Here is a 12,323-nt window from a genome sequence, read left to right on the forward strand (position 1 = left end):
CCAAAATCACGAAACCCACAAGACTCTGCAGTTCCACAAGTCTTCCTGGGCTCTTTAGCCTGCATTTGCTGTTTGCAGAAGCAGAAGGAAACAGCAACAAGCTCTCTCCCTGGCCATCCTCCCTCAGCTCCATTTGGAAAGTTCTGGAGGATTTATGCTCCTCTCTGGCAGCCAGGCCAGCCATTCATCAAGGCGCCGTTTCCCTGACAATGGACTGTGCTCAGCCGCGTTCCCCGGCTTACCCCTCGATAGGTGTCCTCGGAAGATTTATTGTAGTTCCAGAAGCGCAGGCCTGCGATGCTTTCGGCTCTGTCGAAACGGACCGTGACCACGTGGTCCAGCCCCGGCGAGAACGGGATCAGCCACATATGGTCGTCCTCCATCGTGACGTTGGCCCCATCGATTAACCTGCACAGGGTGGGGAGGGACAGGGCACTCTGGAGAAATCAGAGCACGGGGGCCTCCACGCATTGGTCTCCCCTTTCCTCTCCCCGTTGGGGAGCCCACTGCCTGGACGGATTACGCTCATTAGGGCAAAGGGCGATGAACTGAACCTACAGTTAGGGGCCATCTCTCATCTTGGAAGTTAGACAATAAAAGAAAAAAGGAAAAGGGGAAAGAAGGCTCTCGGTGTCATTTCAGGAGCCATGAGCAACCATTAAGATCAAAAAAGGAGGGGGAGGGGCAATGTATCATTTGTCATGATCCTTCAGCCATGCCGTCCCAGTTTTGGGACATTTTTTCTCTCCTAAGGAAAATGTATTCCACATGTAGAAAAGGCTATCTGTACAAAGATATTTATCCAGTGTTACTTACAGTAGAAAGAAAAGGAGGGTAACAAGAGAAAAGGTCCCAAAATAAGGAAATCACTAGGTAAATTTGTCCCATTGTTAAAACAATCATGAACGATGCAGACACACAGAAAAGGACACCGAATATAAATGCTGCAAAATGTGCAAAAGTGAAAAGCATTATTGGTGTCAGAGGGGATGGCAGGTGAATGTTTCTCTTTATTTTCCAAAATCCTTTTGTAAAATTGCTGTGTTGACTTTGTGGCACAACTTGAAGGAACTGTAGCCCTACTTTCTTGGGCTGGGAAAGAGAGACATGAAAGCAGCAGGGTGAACTTGACAGCTCTTGCTGGGGACTGGCCAGACCAGGCTCTTGCAGTCACAGAGCCTGGCTGTCCGAGGCCAGCCCCGACCATGACTAGGGAACCTCTGGGAGTCTTGCACCCTCCCAGTTACTGTTCCAAACTTGTCGTCTTGCCCACATCACACTGCCTTCCTTTGCTAGTTTGTGGTTCGCCTGATCCAGACATCCTGCCTCATCCTCCTCAACTCTGCCTGTGCGTGTCCCAAGGACAGTGCTGCTCTGGGATGCCCAGATCCCTGGTCCTCATCCTTTCTCTGGTCCATGTGTTTGGCAATGCCACCAGGAAGCCTGGCCCTGGAGATGGGGACCTTACTGTCAGCTTCTTGACTCCTCTCTCCCGTGTTCCTGAGCCTCCCCCACTCCACACGCTTGGACTCCTGGGGAGCACGAGGCAGGTGAACTGGGCTACTGCGATGTATCTTAGATTTTAAAATATGCCTTTTCAAAAAAAAAAAACATTTTAAGTATTGGATTTGGGATAAATCTTATAATCTATGTGTTCAAGGAGGGAATGTTTCTTTTTTCTCTAAAAGGCTATTATTACACTGATGGATGGTGTATCTTACAATTGATGGCATCTTAAAACTGAGGACAGGGGCAGGCCACGGTGGCTCAGCAGGCAAGAATGCTCGCCTGCCATGCCAGAGGACCCGGGTTCAATTCCCGGTACCTGCCCATGTGAAAAAAAAAAAACTGAGGACAGTGTGCCAGTCAACCCTGGGGAGCTTGTGGAGCTACCACCAGAGAACCTTCCATTTCCTTCCAAGAACAATCACCTCTCCGACCTAGAAAGGGGGCTATCTCCACAGCAACAGGGCTACCCCACTCTGCACACAGAGAGAATTGCTGAAACATCTGCAACTGAGAGCAAAGGGAGGTCCCTACAGATGCTCCCATGAACACCTAAATGAAAAGGCCAGAAACCATCAACAATCCAGTGGCAATAAGCACCGCCATTGGCTAAATCATGGTCTCTACATACCATTTCCCACTGAAAGGAACCAAGGCTTCTTGGAGAAATGACTGATTCCATGGGTCTGAGACAAGAAAGGTACAAGATGAGCCTGTCATACCTTGTCACACTTCTGTCACAACAGAAAGCAAGAAAGCAGTCAGAGACTGCTATTTTTAAAAGACTCAGGAGCCTTTTAAAATGTGACTGAGTTCCCAGTGTCCACAGGGGGCAAATGGAGCATCAGCAAGGATGAAAACTGCAATGGGCTGAAACCCTACAAACACAGTATGTTTAAATCCTTGAGTTAAAAATGATACTCAAAGTCAAACAAATAGAAACTTAGAAGGTGTTAGAAACTCAATTTGTTATTTTGAAAACTGATAAATAAAGGGAATGAATGAAACATTACCCCACCTTTCCTGTTTGAATTGTACTTTGGGGCAACCAAATGTGACATTTTCTCTTTATTGAGATAATTTCAGCAAGTGAATGGGAAGGAAATGGCAGGATGTGAATAGCACCATTTTGTCATTCCTCATGGACGAATGGGTCTGTGCCCTGTGGATCAGTGGCCACCCAGGTCACAAAAAGCTTTCAAGCAGACACTGTGTATGTCTTGATGGAAATATGCAGCAACATCCAGGAAATTTTCCGGCTTCACAGTCAGACCATAATCTCTGGATCTAACGAACAATTTACTGGCAATACAGGGGGCCAAGGGACAACTTCAACACCAGCAATGGGTTGCAAACAGCAAAATCCAGACTGTGGGAGGCTCTACAGGGCAAAAAGCCTGGTTTTCTCAACAGAAAAATTCCAAGGGAAAAAAAAGATAGAAGGGGAACCTAAAGATTATAAGAGACTCAAGAGACACATAAACCAGCCACAACACATGGGCCCTATCTGCATCTAAATTCAAGGGAACAAACTATTAAAAAAGAAACGCTAAATGACTTTCAGGGAGATGCAAACACTTCCTGGGTGGCTGGTAACTTAAGGGATCACTGTTAATTTTTTAGTGTAATAACAGCACTGAGCTTATTTTCTTTTTAAAATCATTATTGTATGGAGATACATACTGAAATGTTTATGGATGAAATGCTATTGGATCTAGGATATGCTTTCAAATAGTCTAGGGTGAGGGGCGGCGAGTGGGTGGGGTGTGGAGGAAAGGAGCTAGGCTGAGGTGAGCACTTTGGCAGCTGGGAGGGGCTCTGAGTTTAAGCACACAGTTTAAGCACATCTGCCAGGATGTGGGGGTCAGGGTGGCCCCCGAGCAGGCAGTGACAGCAGGGATGAGGGCCATGGTTATGGGATGCATTAAAGGAAAGCAGAGGGGAGCCTACCATTGACCCCACAAGTGTTCCAGGCCAGGTCAGGGGCCAAGGCTGCAATGTGACAACTGACCCCCTCCCTACCCACTAACAAGGGGAAACTGAGGCTGGGGATACAGTGTAGCTTAGTGGTTAAGTGCCTGGACCCCACAGATCTGCAATCAAACAATGACTGACACTTAACCAATCTGGATGACCTCTGGCCAGTTTTCAACCTCTTTGCATCTCCGTTTCATCAGCTGTGAAGTGGGACAATAATAGTGCTTTCCTCCTTGTCCTGGTTGAGGCTTAAATGGATGAATAACTGTAACTTGTGGCTGACTGTCTGGCATTTAATATGCATTCAAATAATGACAGCTATAATATCACTGTTACTATTATTATTATTATTATCAGTATATTATTATTGGAGAGGTTAAAAAACTTAACAGCCTGAAAGCTGTTAAGTCATGATTTGAACCTCATCTCCCTGACTCCCCTATAATCTTCTCGTGCAAACCTCAGGGCAGTGTGTCCAGGCCTGGCAGCTGTCCTGAGCAGAAGGGCCAAGCACCCATTTGTGGGTTACAAGGCCCAGGTGGACTGACACTGAGGCTTGTTCCTTTATTATGTGACCCAGCCTGGGCTTAGGAAATTCGACAAGTGCATGGCAAAGTAGCCGCCTGCAGAGGCTCCCTCACCAATCACCTCCAAACTCAAGAAGGTGGGAGAAAGCTTGCACCCCCTCAAGAGGCGGAAGGCACTCAGGCCTAAACACAGAACCACCCGCCACAGGGACTTATTGGGCATCTGCTGCGTGCCAGGCACTCTGTTGAGCATGGTGGAGAAAACACAAACCCTGGCTGCGTCCCAAAGGATGAGAACCTGGCTTCGAATCCCACCTACTCTGCTAGCTGGGTGGCCCTGCCAGGGTCACCCTCAACTGAGCCTCGGTTTCCCTTGGCCTCAGAGGGTGGCTGTGAGGAGGTGACACCGAGCTGCTCTTTGATGTATGTGCAGATGTGGAAAGGGTTCCCTGAGGCCCAGCTGCCCTGAGGGATAAGCTGCTTATAGGCACTTACTTGTCCAGGGTCCGGGAGTCCTCTGTGTACTCGGAGAGGTCATTCAAGTCTCTGGGGGAGGCGGAGAGCTGATTCAGGTTGATAGGCAGAGCCTGGCCGTCCTTGCCCACCACTTCCAGGCCTGTGAGCCCCAGGTAGTGCAGGTCCCCCCAGGAGGCAGTGAAGTTCAGCTGAAGGCCTGCAATAGGGAGGAATGCAGCCCGTGAGCACCAGGGGATCTGGAGGCAGCCACCTGAGCTGGAGATGGGAAGAGGAATGACAGCCTTTCAGTTGCTCATGATTAGTCTCCCTCTCCAACCCCAGGGCCTTTGCACGAGGTGTTCTCACCCTCTAGAACGCATCTGGCCTAGTTAGCCTATCTGTGATCACTTCCTCAGGGAAGTCCTCTTGACTTTTCTAACCAGGCCAAACCTCCATTCATAGCCTGCCCTGCCACCGTCAACTCCCCTCTCTAAGCCCGGGTCACCGCGACCATCCTGTCACTATATGATAAACATCCGGCTGTCTTGCCAGATGATATAACTACCTGAGGGCAGAATCCCCATGTGGTTCATGGTAGGAGTTCCATACATATTGAAAGATGAAAACAGTCCCTAAGTGGGGACAGTTACATCAGTAAGGCACATCAAAAACAGACAGTTTATGTGAATTGGCCACTCTCGTGAGCAGTTGGGGTAAAGGAAGTGACTGGTGACATGCCCATCCTTTTACCCCCTCCCCACCTTGAATCCACGGGAAACCATTTAGAAATGACCTTCTGTGGCTCTGGGGCAAGACAGCTCTGGTGAGTCATGCATTTGCCCAGAGACCTCAAACCAAATGCATCTGTGGTCACTTTCAGGTATCTGGTTGGAACAGCTTTTTCTTTAACGGTCTCTCCATTACAGCAGGACCAACAGCAATGAACTCTTCTACCCTAGCCTATTTTAGCACCCTTTTGGGTGGCTGAGTTCCAAAGATTCAGGCTTCGCAGCTTTCCCAGAACCCCAGCACTGTAGAGCTCGGAATAGAAGAAACTTGACATCATCTAGTCCCATCCCATTTTAGTTGAGATGAAGAATCAGGAGCCCAGAAGGTTGAAGGTCATACTTGAGGCTACAAAGGGAGGCCAAGACACTCAACCTCCCTGGAGCTTGGCTTTCTTTCCTGCTCCACTCCATGATTTTTTTTTTTAAGCTCCAAGACTCTCAAAGCCTTCCATGATATCAAGGTAGCTGTGAACATCTTGGGGGCAGGTGAAAATGGTGTGTGGCTAGCACGGTATCTCATATCTTCTCAAATGCTAGGTAGAGAGCAAAAGAGGCCACGCATTCCTCCCACTCCTGTGTCCTTGCCCCTTTGCAAGGTGACTTAGCTGTTTTTCACACCTAGAGGTGGAGTCTCTCTCTACTTCACAAATTAGGGCCATGTGGTATTCTTTGGACAGTGGCATGGTGCAAACATGATGCAAGCAGAAGCTTGTAAGCTTTGGTGCACTGGGACTTGTACTCACTTTGTACACTCGGAACCCTGAGACTGCCATGTGCAGGGGCCAGGCTGGCCTGCTGGGCAAGAGACACCTGGCCCAGTCACCCCCGCCAATCTGGCCAACAGCCTCCCAACATCTAGACAATGGGTGGAGCTATTCTAGATTATTCAGCTGCCAGACCACCTGCCAGCTGACCACAGTCACATGAACAGACCCAGCCAAGCCGACTCAGACGAGAAGAACTGCCAACCAATCCATGAATTGGCTTGTTCAGCAGCAAAAGCTGACAGATACACTCATTCTCATCACTGGATCTGTGCTCAAACGTCTTCTCATTAAAGAGGCTTTCCTAACCACCTGAGCTCTATACCCTCACCCTTCTTTATCTTAGATTGTTCATAACACCTATTGCTACTTGCCAATATAACCTACATGTTATTTGCTTGTTTTCACCAGCCTTCCCCATTAAGATGGAGGCTCCTTGAGAGCAGGGGCTCTGTTGGTTTTGCTCACTGCTGGTTCCCAGAGCCTAGAACAGTGCCTAGCAAACAGATGCCCAAGCAATGCTGTTTTGAATAAAAGATCAAGGAGTAGGTTTTCAGTAAATATATGCAAGTGAATGAAGCAAAATACACCACTGGGTTGCATCAAACTCATGGACAATGATGAGCTAATATTTATTGATCATCTACTTTATACTATGCCCTATTCTCAGCATTGGATACAAGGGTAAAATATTTAGCAAAACCTCTAGATTCAAGGAGCTTTTATTCTGGCACAGATAGATAACAAACATGGAACAAATAAATAAATACCAAAGTTCTAGAGCATGATGAATATTATGAAAAAAAAAGCAACGAGAATGTGATAGGGAGTGACTGATGGGTGGGGTTGGGGTTCAGAGCCCCCTGAGTAGGTGACTCTTGAGCTGAGCCCTGGGTGATGAGAAGGAGGCTGCCAAACATTTGCACTGCTGGAAGAAGAACTTTCTAGGCCAAGAGGACAGAAAGAGCAAAGGTCCTGAGATGAGAACAAATTTGGCCTGTGGCTAAAACCAAGTGACCGAGGGAGAAGGTAGAGGAAAATGAGATTAGGAAGTTAGGCAGGGGCTAGCTTGCGAAGAAGTTTGGATTTTCTTCTCATTGCACTGGAAAGCTAATGGAGGGTTAGTTTTTGTTTGTTTGCTTTTGCTACAGGGAGGATGACTGTCTGGGGAGACCAGGTTCAGGGCTGTTGCAGGAGCTTAGATACGGGTGGTAGTGGTGAAAACGGGGGAGAAGTGGATGGGTTCAGAAGCAGCATTGCTAGGACTTCTCCATGGCCTGGGTATGCAAGTGGGGGAAAGAGAAGAAGTTTTTGACCCGAGAGACAGAGTGGCTGTGGGTACCATTTCCTGACATGGAGAAGGCCTGGAGGTGGAGGAGGGAGATTTGGATGAGAGGGAGCCAAAGGGATGCGAATGGAGAAATGCCACCTCCTTTATGAAAATAAAAGCTATGGCATCTTTACCTCTCCCAAGTCTGCAGTCCTTTTGTTTGCCTAGAAAGATGCACTGTTCTTCCAAACCTAATTTGGGGCTGTTCTGAAAGTGATTGCTCTCCTTTTTGAGCTAATATCCATGCTCCATATTCATTTTCCTCTGGTGTATCAATTAGTATTTATACAAATGGAAATTAATTTTGTTTTTTCTCTCCCACGTCTCAACTCTCTCAGCTCTTCTATTCATCACCACAGATATTTGCAAAACTTCCCAAATTAGAGTCATCTGCAAATTAGCAAGTCACATAACCCTTTTCAAAACACTAATAGGATTGGCCGTATTTGCCAATCCCAATGCATACCCCCTGGGGTACTATATTAAAGCTGTCTCTGTTTGCACAGGCTGGTGAAGTGGGTTTAGGACTTTAGAAACAGTCAGGACAAAAGCTGAGGGTTCAGAGAAGAGATTCAGAAATAAGGCCTCAAAACATGTACAGATACTTGGTGGCAAGGCTCTTCTGCCTTCCCACTGAGAAGAGAAGCAGAGAAATTATACTTTCAGCGCAGCAGAAAGGTCTCTGGGCTTGACTCAAGGGCAAAATTCCCAAAGGCACTGAAATAACATTTCTGAGAAAGGTCAGGAGGCAGTTCAGTGGGAAAGACATTTACAGAGCAACATCTTTGGGGAAATCATCAAACAAAGCGGACAGATTGCCTCTGCCTGGCTTGATCATGCACGTGGATTTTCCTCTGGAGAAACTCCCTGCTCTCAGCTCCTTTCTTTGGGTGGCTGACGCCTCCACCTCGGCTTCAGGGGTGGGCATATGACCCAAGCTGGCGGATCCCCGCTCTCTATCTCCCATCTCCCTCCCTCCCCACCAAGGTGAGCCCCAGCGAGCTGCAGTGATTTTTTTTTTAAGGGTGGACATGTGACCCAAGCCAGGCCAAGGAGAGCTAATTCTGGGACGATTGTCGAGCCTATTAGGAAACAATTTTTCTTTTCTCTGGGTTTGCTGGGTGCAAGGTGGATGAAAACCCAGAGCTTCCTGGAACTCTCCTATGGACAGAGCCTGAATGGGAGAAAAGGAAGAGAGAAGAGCATGGAGTGGAGGGATGGGGAGAGGTGCCAAGTCTTGATGATATCACTGATGCACTTAGATCCACCTGGGGGGGAAACTAGAGACTCCTGACCTTTTGGTTGCATCAGCCAGTAAATTTCCTATTTCAGTTAACTCAGTTTGAATTCTGTTCCTATTGTTCATGCACACAAAAAGGAATTCTGACCAACGTAGGGGAGAACCAAACAACACAAGAATCGACTCCTGGCTTCCTGGTAGCCTGGCTAGGGACATGAGGTGGTCTTTTGCAGCCTCTCAGGCAGAGCCCAGGGGTGGTATTGGTAGAACAGTGAGGATGCAGGCTTTGAATCAGACATGCTTTGTTCCACACCCATGTTAGGTTCCATTCCAGGTGCAGAATTAGCTGTGTGCCCTTGGGTGGGTTGCTCAGTCTCTCCGAATCTGTTTCCAAATCTTATCTGCACAGTATTCACAAGGCTGCTGTGAGTATTCCATGGGACAAGGCAGGGAACCCCCCTGGCATGGGGACTGAGTGGAAGGCCATTCAAGGCTGCCAACCAGGCTCTTGGCTAGCTTTAGGGTGGTGATTTAGGTTAATCTGTTGTTCTAAAGAAATTGAGAAAGCATCCTGCAATGTAAGGGGCTGTGAGGATTCAAAATAAGGCCTCTTCCTGTTTCCTGAGAGAAAATTAATTGTTTTGAAGTGGGGGAGGGAGAAAGGAATTTTCATTGGAGACAACAGGGAAAGAGTTGGGATTGCAGTGGGGCCTTAAGGAAGCCGGGTATGGAAGATGGCAGGGATGCCGCCCAGATCGTTCACTGCGCCAGTGGCTGGGACTGCTGATGGGCGACAGCTCACAGCTGAGTCTCCTGAACTTGGGACTGTTCTTGGATGAAGAGAGCCTGCTTGCAAAAGGTCACGGCCACTCCCCAGGGGGCAACCCACATCCAGTGACAGGTTGATGGCAGTTGGGCCTCCTCGCTCAATTCAGGACAACTCCGAGGGGTCATCCCAGCCTCAGTGCTCCCCATGCAGTTGGCAGGAGCCCTGTAGTGGCTGCACTGCAGCCTGACTTCTCCCTCTGTCCAGTTCTACTCCTTTCCCTGCCCCACAGTTGGGGAGTCCTAGAGCATGCCTTCCCCCTGCCAGTATACTCCCTGCAGTCTCATCTCCATCTTCAACTCAGAGTCTGCTTCTTTAGGAAGCCAGTGGGCACCAGAAAGACTTCAACAGGCAAAGAGGGAGAGGAAAATATATAAAGTTGAGGGCACACTAAAGCCTGCAGATGGGTTCAGGGGTTGGCGGTGGGGAGGAGCCTAGCAAGAGAAAAGACTGGAACTTGGAGATGTTGCAGCTTCATTCTGGAGATGCTGGTGGGGAGGTGGGGAGAGGAAGTATGTAACATCACATCTGTGTTTCCGTAAGATAACCAGAAGCCAGTGACATGCATGGGGGAAAGAAAGAGCAGGGAAGTGCTGCTACAAAGAGCGAGGCGACAGATCAGAGTCAATTGTGACCTTGGGCTGGAAGACTCCCCCCCCCCCCCCCCCCCCCCCCCCCCCCGACGGCAGAAGTGCTGACAAGGACGGGCGTGGATTAAGAGAGGAGCTGGCTGGAAGGGTAATGGAAGAAGAAGAGAGGAGACACAGTTTAAACCCAGACCGGATTTACTCAGAGATGTAAACTGAGGCTGCTTAGTGGCCAAATACATATTAAGTGTCTTGTTTGGCTTATGCAGGGTTTTGAAACCTGAAATTTGTCACCAACATTAAAAAACCCAGGGATTTCATGTAAAAATCAGGATTTCAAACTTCTGAGAAGTCGGAAGACCAGGTGCCCTGGGACCGTGTTCCTGCTGCCCTGCCTGCCCCCCACCCTGCCCACTGCCCCCAGGAGGGGGATGCAGGACTGCTTTGCTCACGTGTCTGCTCTGGGGTGGGGTTTGAAGGGATGGCTCAAACCATCAGACCGATAGATGCCCTTAATCATTCCTACCTCTTATGTCTTCTTGTTCATACTTTCTGGTATCAAACTGCAGCCTCCCAGGTCAGGGCCACAGCTAAGGCAAAACTGTCCCACTGGAAGGGCAAATCGCAAAGAGGAGCCCTTCCTCAGGAGGGATGCAGCACTGCCAGGGCCAGTGAGCCGAGTGCAGGCCCGGCGTCTGCACAGTGTACAACCTGCCCGACCATCCTAGGATGACTGCCCCAGGTAACTCTGCCCCTGCCCGTGAAGTCCCACTTTCCACCAATTGTTGCCCCTCAGAGGACACTCACAGATCCCGTGGTAGATGCCTGGCTCTGGCGTGGTGACTTCAAGGACATGGGGACTGGATAGCAACTCTGGCTCTGCGACCTGCACACCAGAAGGGAGAGAAGCAGAGGGAAAGAGGTAGTTTTGGTGATGTCCACCGAGATGGCTGGCTGTTTGTACAGACCCTGCTGTCCATCCCCATGCCCAGGTAAGTCCCTGTGTCTTTTCTTGCACTTCTGCCTTCGTGGGCGCCCTGTGACTAGACATAAGGGGAGGCCCTGAAGCCTTGGATTGAATCCTTGCCAATCACTCTTAATGGGTGGGGAGGGGCTTAAAACTTAAGGTGTTCAGATTTCCTTAAACAGGGAATGACCCAATAAATGTTTATCTAGGGAGTAAAAGAAAGGAGGGAAAGAATAATGGGAGAATTCAAACTATAGACAGTGATTCTCAATGCCGGGTGGTCCTGAATCAGAATCTCTAGGGCTGGAGCCTGAGTATCTGCAGTTTTTTTAAAGCTCCCTGGTTATCCCCATGTAGAGCCAAGGTAAAGAGCCCCGCATCTACTGACATCCAAAACTGGAGTACCACACCTGCTTCTTGAAAAAGAGAGAAGGTCTCATGTAGAAAATTTGCTGCACTGTAAGTTAGGGCATTTTTGTCTTCCCAGATAGGAAAGCTGAGATGCAAGAAGAAGTGAAGTTCTTTGTTCAGATCTCAGAGTTTCCGTTCCAATGAAAACCCCCAAAATCCCACAGCCCAGCCCCTAGAGCCAGCCTTTTTTGGCTCCTTGTGTGACTATGGGAGGAGGGTGGGAAGGATGCTGGCTGGACGCACTCCTCATCTGGGTAGCTTCAGGATAGCCCTGGCTCTGCCTGGGACCTGTGGGGTCTTCTTTTGACAGTCCCCTGGCCATCCCCTGGCACCCTGCCCTCACTGGGCCTCTTGGGGTACCCCTTAGTTCCAACGCCACCATTCCTTAGTGGTGTGACCCTGGCATGTCACCTAGCTTCCTTGAGCCTTCGAGTCCTCTTCCCTAAAATGGAGAGAATGATCCCTTCCAGCCCCTCCTGAGCCAGATCCAATTGGAGAGTTGCTTGGAAGGGACTCCATAACTTGGAAAACACTGGGCAAATGGAAGGCCTCAAGGTCAACTCCCAATTAGAGACCCCAGAATCAGATCCAGCCCATGGACATGTTTTGTGGCCCACAGAAGGTTTGAAAACAGTTTGAATCAGTTGTCAACATTTTAGAATTGAGAGACTATATAAAATCCAGATTTCTGGCCGCTCTTGAAAAAACATAAAGAGAATCAGCAACAATAGGCCAGTAACTCTTGCCTGGAGCGGCATGGCAGCTATTTACCTTAGAAGTGGGAGCGCACATGCTCTCCAGTTGACCAGGCGCCACCACCCTGCTGGCTGTACCAGAGCTCCGCCAGGCCCCTGCCACCATTATGGTTTGCAACTGTAAGACTTTGGAGCCTGACGCACTCCCCCCACAAAAGGCACGTTCAGGTCCTCACCCCTGTTCCTGTG

The 12,323-nt window shown here is 49.0% G+C and overlaps 1 protein-coding gene across 13 annotated transcripts in view; it reads right to left on the reverse strand.

Moving 5' to 3' along the window:
* The window catches only part of KATNIP (katanin interacting protein), a 199,169-nt gene that overhangs the window by 17,023 nt on the left and 169,823 nt on the right, over positions 1-12,323 (reverse strand). For all 13 annotated transcript variants that reach the window (XM_077141464.1, XM_077141461.1, XM_077141463.1 and 10 more), the window contains 3 exons: positions 10,809-10,887; positions 4,506-4,683; positions 243-408 (listed from right to left, as the gene is read on the reverse strand). In XM_077141464.1, the coding sequence (XP_076997579.1) occupies positions 243-408; positions 4,506-4,683; positions 10,809-10,887 (423 nt within the window). The remainder of the gene's footprint in view (positions 1-242; positions 409-4,505; positions 4,684-10,808; positions 10,888-12,323) is intronic.

Source organism: Tamandua tetradactyla, chromosome 23 (assembly GCF_023851605.1).
Source record: "Tamandua tetradactyla isolate mTamTet1 chromosome 23, mTamTet1.pri, whole genome shotgun sequence".
NCBI classification, from domain to species: Eukaryota; Metazoa; Chordata; class Mammalia; order Pilosa; family Myrmecophagidae; genus Tamandua; species Tamandua tetradactyla.